This window comes from Oculina patagonica, chromosome 5, assembly GCF_052425735.1.
Source record: "Oculina patagonica isolate OP01 chromosome 5, crgOcupat, whole genome shotgun sequence".
In the NCBI taxonomy this organism is placed as follows: Eukaryota; Metazoa; Cnidaria; class Anthozoa; order Scleractinia; family Oculinidae; genus Oculina; species Oculina patagonica.
The window spans coordinates 12,539,281-12,553,407 of NC_135762.1; the positions used below are offsets into that span (position 1 = coordinate 12,539,281).

Sequence of the window (14,127 nt, forward strand, 5' to 3'; positions counted from 1 at the left end):
TGATAACTGTTCAGCCCAACAATATTTCAATATTCGTGCTTCTTGCCATCCGTACCTTCTGCTGTGTAATTGAAATGTGCCTCCACTGTTTTAAGAGATTATTTTTATATTTCACTGAATATGATGGTCATTTCCCATGCCTAAATTTGGCTATAAAATCCGTGACACAGTCCCTTTAATGTTGTCCGGTAAAGGACTACAGTTACTCATTGCCGTTATCTCCAGTGTCGTCATTTGCTTCCGTCTTTGACTCTTGCACATGATAATAATCTTTGGATTCGTCTACTTTGTTAAAATCAAAGTAGTCGACTTCCTGAAGCATCAGCTGTTCTAGTCTTTCCAACAGCTCCTGGAAGCTCGGCCGTTCATCTCTGTCCTGTTTCCAACAGTCCAGCATCATGGCGTAACTGTGAAAGAGGAAATACTCAATTTTATGGTGAAATAGGTATCAGCACCATCAACACTTGAAAACATTTATTCTTGTCAGAGGAAATATGCATTCAGCAAAAAATTCTGCTTTGATATTAGGGCTGTGTTCACACTTGGTGCCTGGGCACGGTGCCCGAGTACCATTCTTACTACTTTTGCAAGTACCACGCCATAATAGGGGCACGGTGCCAGTGTCCTGGTACAAGGTCGAGAACTTGTACTCGAGCAGTTTAGGGTTCTTGGGTACTTTGGATTTATTTTCTGTGTCTGAACACGACGCTATTTTCTGTCGGTGCTCAGGCACCAGTCCTCGGGCAGTAAATGTGAACGTGGCCTTAACCCTATTCAGACCGGGGGGGGGGGGCTTTTGAGGCCCGCGCTGACTTTGAACATTTATAACTTTTTTTAAGTTTTAACCAAACGCTGCCAAACTTTCTGAGTTTTCCTAAAATTTATCTCGCAACAATTTGGTAGGGTTGGATGATGTGTCAGGAACTTGACATCACCATGGAAACGGCATTTTGACAGGCATGTTTTCCCAAATTTGTAATTTTGCGTGTTTCTGTTAATAAAAATCAATTTAAATGGAATTATTTTACATTTTTACCGGTTTAAAGCACATTTTTATTTATTTTGAGTACTTTGCAGTGATGACAATGTAATTGTCACGTGATGTGACGTCACCATCCCACGTGACGTATACCAAAGAAAGAGTTTCGGGCGTACAATACATCCTATAAGTTTCATGGTTATTGCTTAAATATTCAGGAAGTTACAAAAAAAGCCCAGTCTGAATAGGGTTAAGGAGAACACGACTGTCAAATTGTGGTTGCGCATGCATGACAAAAGATTTGAAAAACAAAGTCTCAAAATTTGGTGGCATAAAAATATACTTAAAGCTATTACGCGCAATTTGAATGCAATTTGAAATGACGACAGACTTACAAATTATCAGGACACATATCAGGCTTTTCCATTCGGTAACCAGTCTTCAGCCGCCTCATGAGCTCTGCGTTACCTAGCAGCGGATAAGGTGTGCCACCTACATAAAAAGAAAGGAAGAAAAACCCCGATACATCTCAGGTAAGACAGCTTAGTAAAAACCCAAATAGGTACGTAATATAGTAGTCACATGAAATGCATTAGAGAGATTAAGCATCCGACCTTCCCGCCAAAGGCAAAAATTCAATTTCTGCCGTCTTCCGTTTCGCTTTCGTACGAGGAAATGAGTTGTTTTGTGAATGTGGGATTTTTCCCCTATTTTTACGAGGGATTAATTTTAGAATACGATAAAAAGGTAACAAAATTAAAGGAAAGCTCGCGTTTGCCGTTTTTTTGCCGTTAACGTCATTCTTAATCTCTCTATTATCATTATCAATGAGTTAACTAATTAATGTTTTACTATTTTTCAACAAAATGCAAACAATTTTGTGTATTATGAAGTCATCTGGGCGATTTCTACAGTAAACTTGACAAATCAGTAACAATCAAATGGCATGCTGGGTTGCCGGGTGCCTTATTCCACGAAGTTAACAGCATTTGACGAAAAGGCATCCTTCCACAGTAGTTAATGTTTGAAGGGATAAATTGAGTCAGGGCTGCATCTCACATAAAAGACACTAAAAGGACACACACAGTCAAGCCTCCCATATGCGACCAGTCATTGCATCAAAAACAAAGAAATTCCTATTGATAGGTGGTCGCGGCAAGGTCAGTCTGTTTTAAGGAGGCTCGATGTAGTTTTTTTAGCCCTAGGGTGGACATTGTGAAAATGAAAATTATCTAGGATAAATACCAACTGTCAATCTAGATTTCGAGAAAATCAAGCTTGTTTGAAAACAAAAGAAAACGGCAACCGTTGCTATGGTAACCTTTGTGACTAAGTGACCCGTAAACGATTAAACTTTGGTCATATTTAATCATAATGGTGTATTTTGGCAAAATCGAACATTGGCTTCCTAGATAGTTTTTATTTTCAAAACGACCACCCTAGGGCAAAAAAAAAAAACTACATCGAGCCTCCTTAACAGTTACAGTAGTTATTGTACTAATAATTACCAACAGTTCCAATCTCCCACATGACTACTCCGTATGACCAACTGAAAGACAAGCATTTATATAAGCAAGTTAGTTCACACCTTTTCTTTTCCTGAGCATCGAGTATAAACATGAATCTTAGTATGAATATCTTTGCTTGATACCTTCCTCATCCTACTTTTGTCTTCTTTAAAGTGCTACATCAACTGGAGTTTTGCTTTTGCATTTTAACAAAGACTGTGACTATTGACTGAAAGAGTCTTTTCTCAAACCTTCTACTGATGAAAACTGTAAATGTTTATAAACAAGTTAATTCAGAAATGTCATCGAGTAGCGATTCCAGATTTTCGTGCCTTGGTCATGTACGTTTAAGCGCCGCTGGCACGGGCTATCTGAATTTACTTCGAGTTTTTTATGGTTCGTTGTGTTTTTAACTCTCGTCGCGCGGATTAGCCATTGTAACTGCTTTGGTTTTACGACAAACCACTCTTATTACGGTTATTGTCTGGAAGTTACTCCTCGATCTATCTCTCTAATTCCGCTCATTATTTATTATTTTCAAAAGATCCACTTACACGTCACTTTTAGAAGTGAAAATCTGTCCATAAAGTGATTCTGGGGCCATCCACTTGATTGGCAGTTTCTTTTGTTTCTGTACTTCATACACCTCGTGATAAACTTCTCGCATCAGACCAAAGTCTGCAATCTTGAGCAGTTTGCCATGCCCGACGAGAACGTTTCGTGCAGCGAGGTCTCTGTGAACAAGGCCCTTCTCGGAAAGGTAATTCTAAATGGTACAAAAAGATAAGTAGTACTATCATACAAAATCTCTATGCCACGACAGAAAGTTTAATAATGAGAGAACTGCAGATATTTAAAAAAAATAATAATAATAATCCACGCCGTTTAAATTCTTGAAAATAAGCCGCACTTCTGTATCTGTATATGTGATTGCCTAAGCCACCTGAACCCTAGTGCGTTATCATCTACCAATAACAAAAGCCTTCCCTGAATAGAGATATCAAGATTTAATGACGCTCTCCTAGCTTTTTGGGGGCTAAATAAGTAACCTTTCTTAGGGTTTTAGAATTATTCTAACTGATCCGAACAAAATTCTCAAATTAAAATTTTCATTATCCTTCTGCATTTCATTTTTATTGCTCTGATTACAACGATTTTTTTTTATAAACATGATATCATACTATGGAAGAGACATTTTAAAGCGTATTTACTACATGGTTAATAACGTTCTTGGAAATGAAGCTAAAGTAGTTCTTGTACAAATTTTGCTCACCATGCCTCGTGCTATCTGCCAGGCAAATGACATCAGATCAGCTGGATGAAACGACTCGCAATCTTCACTGCACTCGTCGTCTTTCTTTTCAACAGGAGCGTCTTCTTCCTGCCCCGATGCCGAAAAAACTACCAGAGGTATGGTACATTCACCAATGTCAGCTCCTTCTACAAATGAAGGGCCGGCTTTTTCTTCTGGCGCCTCCGTGTTGCTGTAATGTTCACCGCAAGCCTAAAAAATGGTCAAAAAACGTAGTTTGAATGAGGATCACGAAGTGTCTGGGCCTTATACGCCACAAAACTAGCTGGACTAACCCAATCACCAACGACGTATTGTTCGGTAACTTTTAGGGTATCAGAAGCAGTATTTCAATATTAACTGCATTATTGGCCTAGAGTTAGTAATAGAATATCTAAAAAAAAGCATGGGATCGATATAAATGTTCTTCTTCAACTTAATTACCTGGTCGACTGTTGACGTGACAATTTTCCTGCTTCCAGCATAAAGTTCCTTGTCCTCCACATTACCAGCGGGACTGTTGATCTAAACCAAGGTGATTACAGGTGATTAGAAGGTAATAAGATGTGCTCTGGGAACGGGAATGGTATGGCTCCTGCGCTAGTTAATAAAATGTAGCATTTGATTCCATAAAATATAGAAGGCGAAAGTGAGTACGTCCACTAAGATTCGTGCAGTAGACTATAGGGCACATATCACATTTTCTGTCGTCAATGTTTATACCTGACTTCTCTTACGTCTTAGCCAATGAAGCAAGTCGCCATGAGCAACGTACTCAATGATCAGAAGAAGCGGTTTAGTCGTGGTCCAACAGCCGAGAAAACTCAACACATTCTGATGTTTTCCCACTTCCTTCATGAGGTCTATCTCATCCAAAAATTCTCTCCTCTGCTCTTCGGTGGCGTTTTCTTTGAAACAAAATAAGCAATTTCGGTAACAGATGATGCACTTAATGTAGTACAACTGACATTTACACCAAATGCACGGGCTTAACCCTATTCAGAGAGGGCTTTGTTGGATCTTTTCAGACCCGGGGGAGGGTGTCGGATTCCGCTCCTATCTTTTGCTATACATCACTTGGGATGATGACGTCACATCACGTGGAAATTACACGCCATCTTGGTTTTCAATTTTTTTTTCAAAACGTCAGAAAACCGCCCAAAATTACTGAAAATTACTCAAAATCAATAAAACTTCATGATTTGTGCAATGCCACATCTGCTCGGGTCAGTGATAACGTTAGCTAATGTAGATATGACGATAAGTGTACGTGGTGTTATACTCACCATGCAGTTCCTTTACGGCAACTGTTTTCTGCTGCTGCTTAGTCTTACAAGCAAAATCTATTTTGCTTTTAAAAAACTCAAAACCATCCTTCCAGGTCGCTTTGTGAACTTTTCCAAATGCTCCTTCGCCCAGTTCTTCGATAAATTCTGTTCTGATTGGGTGAATTTCGCACTGTTCTAAGACTTGAATGTCATTGATAGTCCTAAAAGAAAAAGAATATTTCTTTAGTGATATTTTTGCTGAAAACGGAATAGCTGTCAAAAACGATTAAATAATTATATTTTTATGCAAATGTTAATTTTTATTTAACAATTAGAAAAGGAACATAATTTTTCAATAAGCGGAGACTAATTATTTTGAAAGACACCTAAAAAATTGCAGAGAACCAATCAAATTCGCCAAATTTCAATAGAACACAACTGGTTTTCTACAAAAAAACTTTTTTCAAATATAAGCTAGTAAAAAGGAGTTGTCTCGGTTAAACAAAGACTTTAAGCATACCTCTTTGTCTTAGATTCTTCTCCCTTTCGGCGACAATACCTGACACCAATAACCAGAAGAACGATGACCAAAGCAAAAAAGACGACGAGGAAGACTGTTAGAAGTGTGGTGTTAATCACTGAGGAACCTTCAAATAAGCAGAAAAATGTATTATGTTAACTTATTCAGACTGGGCTTTATTTTAACCTTCTGGGACCGGAGGAGAAGGAGGTTGGGGGTGTGTTCATAAGCTCACCATTTGTAACTTTTAAATCGTTTATGTGCACATTAATTAATAACAATACATGCTTTGTAATATGTCCATAACCACTAACCTTTAACAGCAACGTCTGTGATAAAATTCCTGTGTCTGAAATACTTGTTTGTCACAAGCAACACCAATGACGTCATTATGACGTCTTAAGTGCTGAATTAACCGCCATCTTGGATCCGCCATTTAAAACTTATATATTTCAATAAATAAAAATGGGCTGAAAATGGACTGTAAAACGTGAATCCTTTATAAAAAGCTTCAGATTTAAAAACAAATATGGGGCAATAATAAAATTACATGGCGAAATAATCTGACTACAAATTTTGTTCGCCCAGTAGGATTTTATCATTTTAAACAAACAGGTAACTCAAATTATATTAAGTAACCTATTTATAGCTAAAATGTTAAATTGTTGCTAAATTAAGTACAAAAATTCAAATGCATCATAACACATATCTACCTTGATTTAGTAAAAGGTATTTTCTGAATTTTGACACAAAACTATGGCGAGTTATGTGAGTAGAATTCTCTTCATTTGACGATGTTTTGGCCGTTTGGTTTAGCTAGCGATCAGGGCTTTCTTTGATTTGTTGTTTAGAAGCAATTTGAATTGCATGGTTTCTGGCCGCCAAATGGTATGAAACATGACCGAATCGTCTCGCTGAGTCATGAATTATTTAGTTATTTTAATCCCGAATTCCTTGAAAATGAAGTGAGCGTCGATGCTTAACGAGATGCTCATATGAAAACTACCATTTTGACAGCTGCTGCATTAGAGTAGCATTCTCAGGTTCTGAATGAATTTCAAATCATGTTATGGCGCCTTGATTGTATTCGCCAAAAAGCCCAGAACAATATTTAAAATAGCATCAATAAGAGCAGGACTATACCTTCACTCGATGTATCTTCAGCATCGTTCTGAGCATTTGCCTTACTTCCCCCTGTAGTTATGGGCCATGCTTTTGAAGGAGACTGGCTGCCTCCTTCCACATTCCAGGCTTTGACTTGAAACAGGTATGTCGTGGTACAGTTAAGAGCTAGCTTTTGATGATTGACATTTGGATCTGTGACATTTGCTATGCTCCACTCCATGTCTTCAGATCCTGTTCTCTTTTGTTTGTAGTGGACAGTGTAGAAGAGTATTGGGCAGCCATTTGACGGTGGCTGATCCCACTTGATAGTCACGTTACACCCTGGAACTGTTGTTTCAGTATTGCGTATGGTTGGTGTACCGGGACGGTCTGTAAATTGGAAAATGTTACCTTGAGCTGCTGTTTTTCATTTTTTATAGATAAATGAGTAAGTCAGAAATCCGCTGCAGCCTTACACAAGCTTTGAAATAGGGAGTTAAATGTGAAAATGTACCATACCAAAATAAATTGCTTATTGAAATGCCTCCAACCTCCCTCCCTGCGCCTCTCTGACATTCTCTTGCTAGACTTGCTTGGGTATCCTGCTGCTCTTTGTCAGGCAGATGAACATATTAACATAGTAATTAACTGCGCTGCGCAGTTCTTGCTCTGCACGTCCTTTTTTTTCTCAGTGACTAGACTGATGCCCCCGCTCGGCCAGGCTGGGGTCACGCAAGGTTTAAAAGCTAGAAAACGCTTACTAATGGGAAATTTTCAAATGCTTTGGTCTTAATAAGCATGTTTAGCGTGAGATGTCCGATTTTGAAGCGTTTTATTCAAACAAAATTCTAAATTTTCATGCCTCGAAAGAAAAATATATTTCAGCGGGCCAGAATCTGTGAATAAATACCATTACGTTGGTGTTAAAGAATGTGCTGACATGACAAGTTTCACTTTCGATCGGCTAGACATCGAGCACGTAATGTAAAGGGAATCCTTTGGTCTTTACTTAACGAATATACTGTGAAGTATTTCTCTCTTAAGTGTAATCTATTTTTTGGCTGTACCATTGAAAGGATTTTAGAGATATGAAGAAAAATTCACTTCACAAACATGCCCTGACTTGTAACGCTTACGTCATTCGGTATGCTAGGGAAATTCCCAATACCATTACGTTGTTGTCAAAGAATGTGCTAGATGACATGACAACTCTCACTTTGACAACTTTGCGTATCCTCTAATCTTTTTCTCCTTTTTTATCTTTACAAAGACTGTTAAGTGTGAATTATTCGATTTTGAAGTGTTTGACTTATGGAAAATGATAAATTTCCACGCTTTCAAAGAGAAATATAATTTAGCGGGACAGAATCTGTGAATAACTACAAATACAATGGTATAAAAGAATGTGCTGATATGACAAGTTTCACTTTCGATCGGCTAGACATCGAGTCACGTAATTTTTCATAGCTATTATTAGCTACCTTTCTTATCTTTGCGAATCCTTTAGTCTTTACTTAAAAAATTAAGTGTGAAGTATTTTGAAGCGTTTGAATCAAAGAAAATACTAAAATTTCATGCTTTAAAAGAAAAATACGCTTTAGCGGGCAAGAATTTACATTTATTTACATTACGGTTGTGTCCTGGAATGTGCTAGCGTTAGCAAATTTTTAATTTCACAAGGCACTGATCGGCAAGAATCACGCAATGCTCTGAAAGCTTTAAATCTGCTACAAATGGAAACTGAACAAATCCTTTGAACCTAGCATGTTAAGTGTGAAATGTTCGATTTTTGAGCGTTATGTATTTTTGAAGCTGTGTCATCTAGAGGATTTCTGAAATCTGAAGGAAACCCACTGAGACAAACATGTCCTGACTCGCAAGATTTACGTCATTCAGCTAAAAGCAGCTCTAGTGTTCTTCTCAAATTCGATTTAACTATTTGCTCCAATATTAGGAGCGAGATATTCAATCTTTAAACGGGAATTCAATACAACACTGGATGCTGATTTAAAAGATTTTTTGGTTTCACGGATCAGGATCGTGGAAATTAAATTTGGCCAGCATTAACATATAAGAAAAATAATTAATTGCGGATGGAACTAGTCAACCATGAAATGTCACACAAGGTGTTTTCTTACCATTTTGTTTGTCAGTCGCGACATTTTTTGACGTGACGCGGGTAAAGGGGATGGGGGGGGGGGGCATTTTTTATTTCCCCCACATGGCTCCCCTAGGGGGGTCACGTGACCAGCGCAGTTTTAAGCTCTAAGAGCTTCTTGTTGTTTTATGCGGTATTCTTGACAAACAATTGTACAATTTTAAAAAGAAAATACAAGTGTACAGCGTACAATACACAAGACCGAGTTAATAAAATGTCTTAATATATGTAATTTGCTTAAAACCACGATTAGATCTTTAAGAGTTATTTCTTTTTCCTTGTGATAATTGATTCTCTTAGTTACCTGTGTTTTCCGTTTTGATAACTCCGTGAGATGGTAAGCCATATCCAACTTTGTTCCTAGCCATCACTCTAACCTCGTAATACGTATCTTTCTTCAAGTTTGTAAACAGGCAAGATGTTGGTCGAAAAGCGTCGAATGAAGAACAATTAAACCACGGATGTTTTGAGCCCTTTCTTTTTATTTGGGCAAGATAATCTGTAACAAGTCCTCCAAGGGCTTCACGTGTTGGTGGCCTCCATGTAATGTTGATGGAGTTACACTGGCCGGAATCTGTCTGAATCATGGTTGGTCGGTATGGAACATCTAATAGACAAAAAAGTGCACACAGTCAATTGGCAAGTGTTTTAACCCTTACGGTTAGGCATAAGCTTGAAGGGATAATGAATATTCATTTTCACCTTCCTTTCTCTCCCCCCTCCCCCTCAATGGGGCACTTATCCATCACAGGCACGGCAGATGCAAAGTAAACGAGCAATTTTCTGGAACCCATTTAACCGCTCGTGTGAAGGAAGATTCCGTAGAGTTTAAAGAGTCTTTACCGAAGCCCCTTACCATGTTCGAAAAATGCCTTTTTTGTCCAGCTTTCTTGCGTATGTTACCTCTTAAAATTATTTTTAGCCAGTGTATTATTAAGCAGCGCAAAGATAAGAATTTAGTTTTAAAACACTCTTACCTTGTGCTGTTCTCAGATGCCATGCCGTGCTGTTACTGTGTCCTAACTTGTTCCAAGCAGACACAACCACCTCGTACTCCTTACTATATTGAAGCTGTAACTCGTATCTGGTAAAAGTTGTATTGGTGATGTTCACTGATGACCAGTTTTCGTCCTTGATGACTGGTCCAACTATTCGGTAGTGTAAGGTGTACATGGTAATGTGACAGTTATTGTCCGAGGCTCTTCTCCACACAACTGCTACATTTCTTCCAGTCACTCTCGTCTCGTTGTTTATTATCTCAGGAGGATCAGGTGGTCCTGAAAGCAAACGATTAGTAGTTGCTTATTAAATAACACGCTAAATTTGTTTGAACAAATAAAACTGTTGCAGTACTAGTCGAACACATCGAGCGGAAATCATAATCATAATCGTTAACCATAATTTAATCTCTGTTTTTAATCAAGGTGATTCATTGATGTGTGTCACACGTACCACGCGCTATTGGCGATTTCGATTTGAATTTAGGAAAGAGCGCTACTTCTTACTTTAACCCTATCCAGACCGGGAGGGGAGGGGGGGGGGGCGGAAAGTGCCTTACACTACCGAATAGTTTACAAGATTCAACCAAACACCGCCAAACTTTGCGAGTTTATCTAAAATTTATCTGGCAATAAAAACTATCTTAAATACAATTAGTTTCACTTTTTTACGGGTTCTAAGCACAGTTTTATTGATTTTGAGTACTTTGCAGTAATTTTAGGCGGTTTTCTGATGTTTTGGCAAAATTGGAAATCCAAGATGGCGGATCCAAGATGGCGGCTTTTATTTTGACATCCCACGTGACGTATACCAAAATATAGATTTTTGGACATTCTATTTATCCTCTAAGTTTCATTATGATTGCTTAAGTATTCTGGAAGTTACGGTGGGGGAGGAACCCCCCCCCCCCGGTCTGAAAAGATCCAAAAAAGCCCGGTCTTAATAGGGTTAAAACATTACCATATTTTTGCAGTCTAATTTACATCGTTAAGTGACAGTTGTCTTCTTACCTGTGTATTCTGCCTCAAATGAGCCGTTAAACCAATCACTTGGTCCCTTCCTATTAATTGCTTGGACGCGTACATAGTATTTCGCCTTATTTACCAAACCACCGAACAAACAGCTCCTGCTCTCGGAGGAAGTCGAGCAGCTGTGCCAGTCTTCATGTTCCATTCGCACTTGAGCCTGGTAAGCAGTTATCGGTCCTCCTCCAGAATCGGAGGCTGGTGATTCCCAGCTGACATTAAACACGCCACAATTTTTGTCTTTAACGTCATTTAGCAACGGTGTAAATGAGACTCCTGGTGTTTAAACAGAAGAAAACAAGAAGTTTAAGCTTATTTGTTTTTAGGCGCCTATACTAAAAAGATAGCACCCTTCTATTAACTCAACAGGCATTTACCTTTCTCTGTGGACACTGACACCATCGAATCCTCGTTGAAATCACTGTGTCCACGCTCATTCCACCCAAGAATTATAAAGTCATACATCTTGCTACATTCTAACCATAGATGATAAAATTGTTTGTTGTCATAGGGATAGTCAGCATTCATGTTTTTGATTTGCCATGCCGTCATGTCGTTGTTTAAAAGAACAGATTTCCTGTAATGGATAGTATAGCGTGTTGCAGGACAGCCTTTTTCTGGAGGAGGATTCCACGAAAGCTTTACACTACAGCCAAAAGACGTGGCATCTATAGAAAACTTTTCTGGTCTTTCTATGAGGCAAATAGAAAGGTAAAGTGGCAAGTTAAGTGTTTCCGTCCCATGGTTTATTCCCTGTGCCACTATAAGTGACGACGAATAAATGTTTAGAAGAAGAAAATGGAACAACAATAACGTCAGTCTTATATTATATTAGATAGATAGATAGATAGATAGATAGATAGATAGATAGATAGATAGATAGATAGATAGATAGATAGATAGATAGATAGATAGATAGATAGATAGATAGATAGATAGATAGATAGATAGATAGATAGATAGATAGATAGATAGATAGATAGATAGATAGATAGATAGATAGATAGATAGATAGATAGATAGATAGATAGATAGATAGATAGATAGATAGATAGATAGATAGATAGATAGATAGATAGATAGATAGATAGATAGATAGATAGATAGATAGATAGATAGATAGATAGATAGATAGATAGATAGAATAAATATTTGTAACGGTCAGGTAACCAACTCCAGTCAAGACTTGTTAGCTTTTAATGCTCTACGTTTCGGCCGTCTCGGCCTTCTTCAGGAGCGTTTGAACTGTATAACGGTTAGTGTCAATAGAAGTATTTTAAAAAAATGGGAAAACAATTATGATTGGTTACAGCAGTTCACGCGGTAATGTGCATGTGGTTAATGAAATACAATGCTGAACTAACTATAAAAATGATAAAATATGATGGGACAAATATACATAATACATAGAAAAAAGAAATACAGAAAGTCGAAAAAAAATTAATATAATAAAATAAAATAAAAAATAAAATAATAAAAAAAATAAATAAATAGAAAAAAATAAATAAAATAAAAGGAACTAACAAATATATAATAAAAAACAACAGTGAGGAAATATAATTGAAAGGTTAGATTAAACTGTTAATTGCCGGCTTCATTTTGTTTATCCAGTATTCTTCTCTTGTTCTCCTGGTAAACTGGTCTTTTGCCCGTACTTTTTCAATAATCGTCAGATTCATGTTTTCACGGCCACAGACTTTAAAATGTCTCACTGTAGGAATGTTTTTGTTGCCAACGGTTATATCGCAGCGGTGTTGATTAGCCCTTGTGTTAACGCTGTTACGCTCCTGAAGAAGGCCGAGAAGGCCGAAACGATAGATAGATAGATAGATAGATAAACTTTATTTAAACACAATAATGATTAAAGCTCAAAACTTGCGGGGAAGTGTGTTTAAATTTAACTCTGCTAAAAATTGAAATTACAATTAAAATATCTAAAATTACAATTCCTAGATTTACAATAAAAATTAGTTATTTAATTAATTACTAACTAGAACTGTTACTTAGATATCTACTATATGATTACGATAAACTAACTAAAAACTAATTGTATATAAAGTCACTAAGTCTGTGGCGGGTTGTTGAAGCCGACAGGGAGTTAAAAATAAAATCTATAAAATAGGCTCTATTTACAAATGCTTTCTCAGCTCGAAAAAGCGTGAAAAACTTTTATGTTGTTCGTGGTATAAAACAGTGAGTGAGTCCATTCTTTACGGTTGTCATAGACAGATAAGATGACGTAATTAATTTTATTGAGTATACACATGCCCTGCTAAACATTTACTTTTAATCGTATACAGAACGGACTTCTTGGTCTTTTACAAATTAAGTACGGCGAGAGCGGAATCTGCCCGCACGGACTGAAAACGTAACGACGTTGTTGGTTTTAATACTAAAGCTAATGTAACTTAATTTATGATATCTCGGTATATATGTCGTATCATTGTTCACCAAGACTTCAACTTGTCACTGCAAGCACATTTGGACATAAGCGTTTTCTTTTCCGAATTTTGACCTTCCCTTTTCTTTATTAGGACAATTTTCCACCTTGTTATAGTAACGTTGACATTTTTCACCATCTTTTGAATTAGATTTGATTTATATTTAGTTTTGAGGGTTTTTGGCGTCATGAAAAAATGAAATATCGGATAGCGAAGCCATTATGGCAACTGACCTTAAAGGAAACACTTCGGAGTCATTAACTGCACTGCTGTTATGGCTCACATAAACAGAACAATCAAGGATCATGTGACATTATCATACCTGCAGTTGTCCTCGTGTGTCTGTTTGCCCACAAACCAAAACCGTTAGAATTTCTTGCCCTGATTCTAACCTCATAAATTGTATTACTTTTTAGTCCACGAAACCAATACTCGTGCTGATAATAGGATAAGCTATATGCAATGACGGCCTGTCCCTTCTTGTCACTCGTTGAATTTAATTGAAGTTCATGCGATCGGAATGGCGATTTCCATTGAACAGTTATGGATCTTCCACAGTAGTCTGATTTTGCCAACACAATTTCTGGAGGTGGCGGCATGTCGGAATTCTCTATGGTAGAAATGTATACCATTAAATCAGTCAGTGAGTTATTCATCCACCAATTTGGTTATAATAATAAAATATCCAGTCTGCCATAATTTGAGAAGAAAAATCAGCGATAAGAAAACAGAACGACGTTTCGATGACGCCATGTCATTATTATCAAGTTAAAATTATAATACAGAGTTCAGACTTCCATCCATCCATCCATCCATCCATCCATCCATCCATCC

The 14,127-nt window shown here is 37.5% G+C and overlaps 1 protein-coding gene across 1 annotated transcript in view; it reads right to left on the bottom strand.

Annotated features, from left to right (window-relative positions):
- The window catches only part of LOC144655509 (uncharacterized), a 21,365-nt gene continuing 7,238 nt past the window's right edge, over nt 1-14,127 (bottom strand). The window contains exons 4-18 of the mRNA XM_078515754.1: nt 13,616-13,903; nt 11,230-11,544; nt 10,838-11,128; nt 9,806-10,105; nt 9,133-9,435; nt 6,710-7,060; nt 5,567-5,693; nt 5,065-5,267; nt 4,502-4,686; nt 4,223-4,303; nt 3,761-3,991; nt 3,042-3,253; nt 2,488-2,528; nt 1,375-1,471; nt 1-407 (exon numbers count right to left, since the gene is read on the bottom strand). Coding sequence (XP_078371880.1) covers nt 203-407; nt 1,375-1,471; nt 2,488-2,528; nt 3,042-3,253; nt 3,761-3,991; nt 4,223-4,303; nt 4,502-4,686; nt 5,065-5,267; nt 5,567-5,693; nt 6,710-7,060; nt 9,133-9,435; nt 9,806-10,105; nt 10,838-11,128; nt 11,230-11,544; nt 13,616-13,903 — 3,230 coding nt within the window. The 3' untranslated portion in view covers nt 1-202. The remainder of the gene's footprint in view (nt 408-1,374; nt 1,472-2,487; nt 2,529-3,041; nt 3,254-3,760; nt 3,992-4,222; nt 4,304-4,501; nt 4,687-5,064; nt 5,268-5,566; nt 5,694-6,709; nt 7,061-9,132; nt 9,436-9,805; nt 10,106-10,837; nt 11,129-11,229; nt 11,545-13,615; nt 13,904-14,127) is intronic.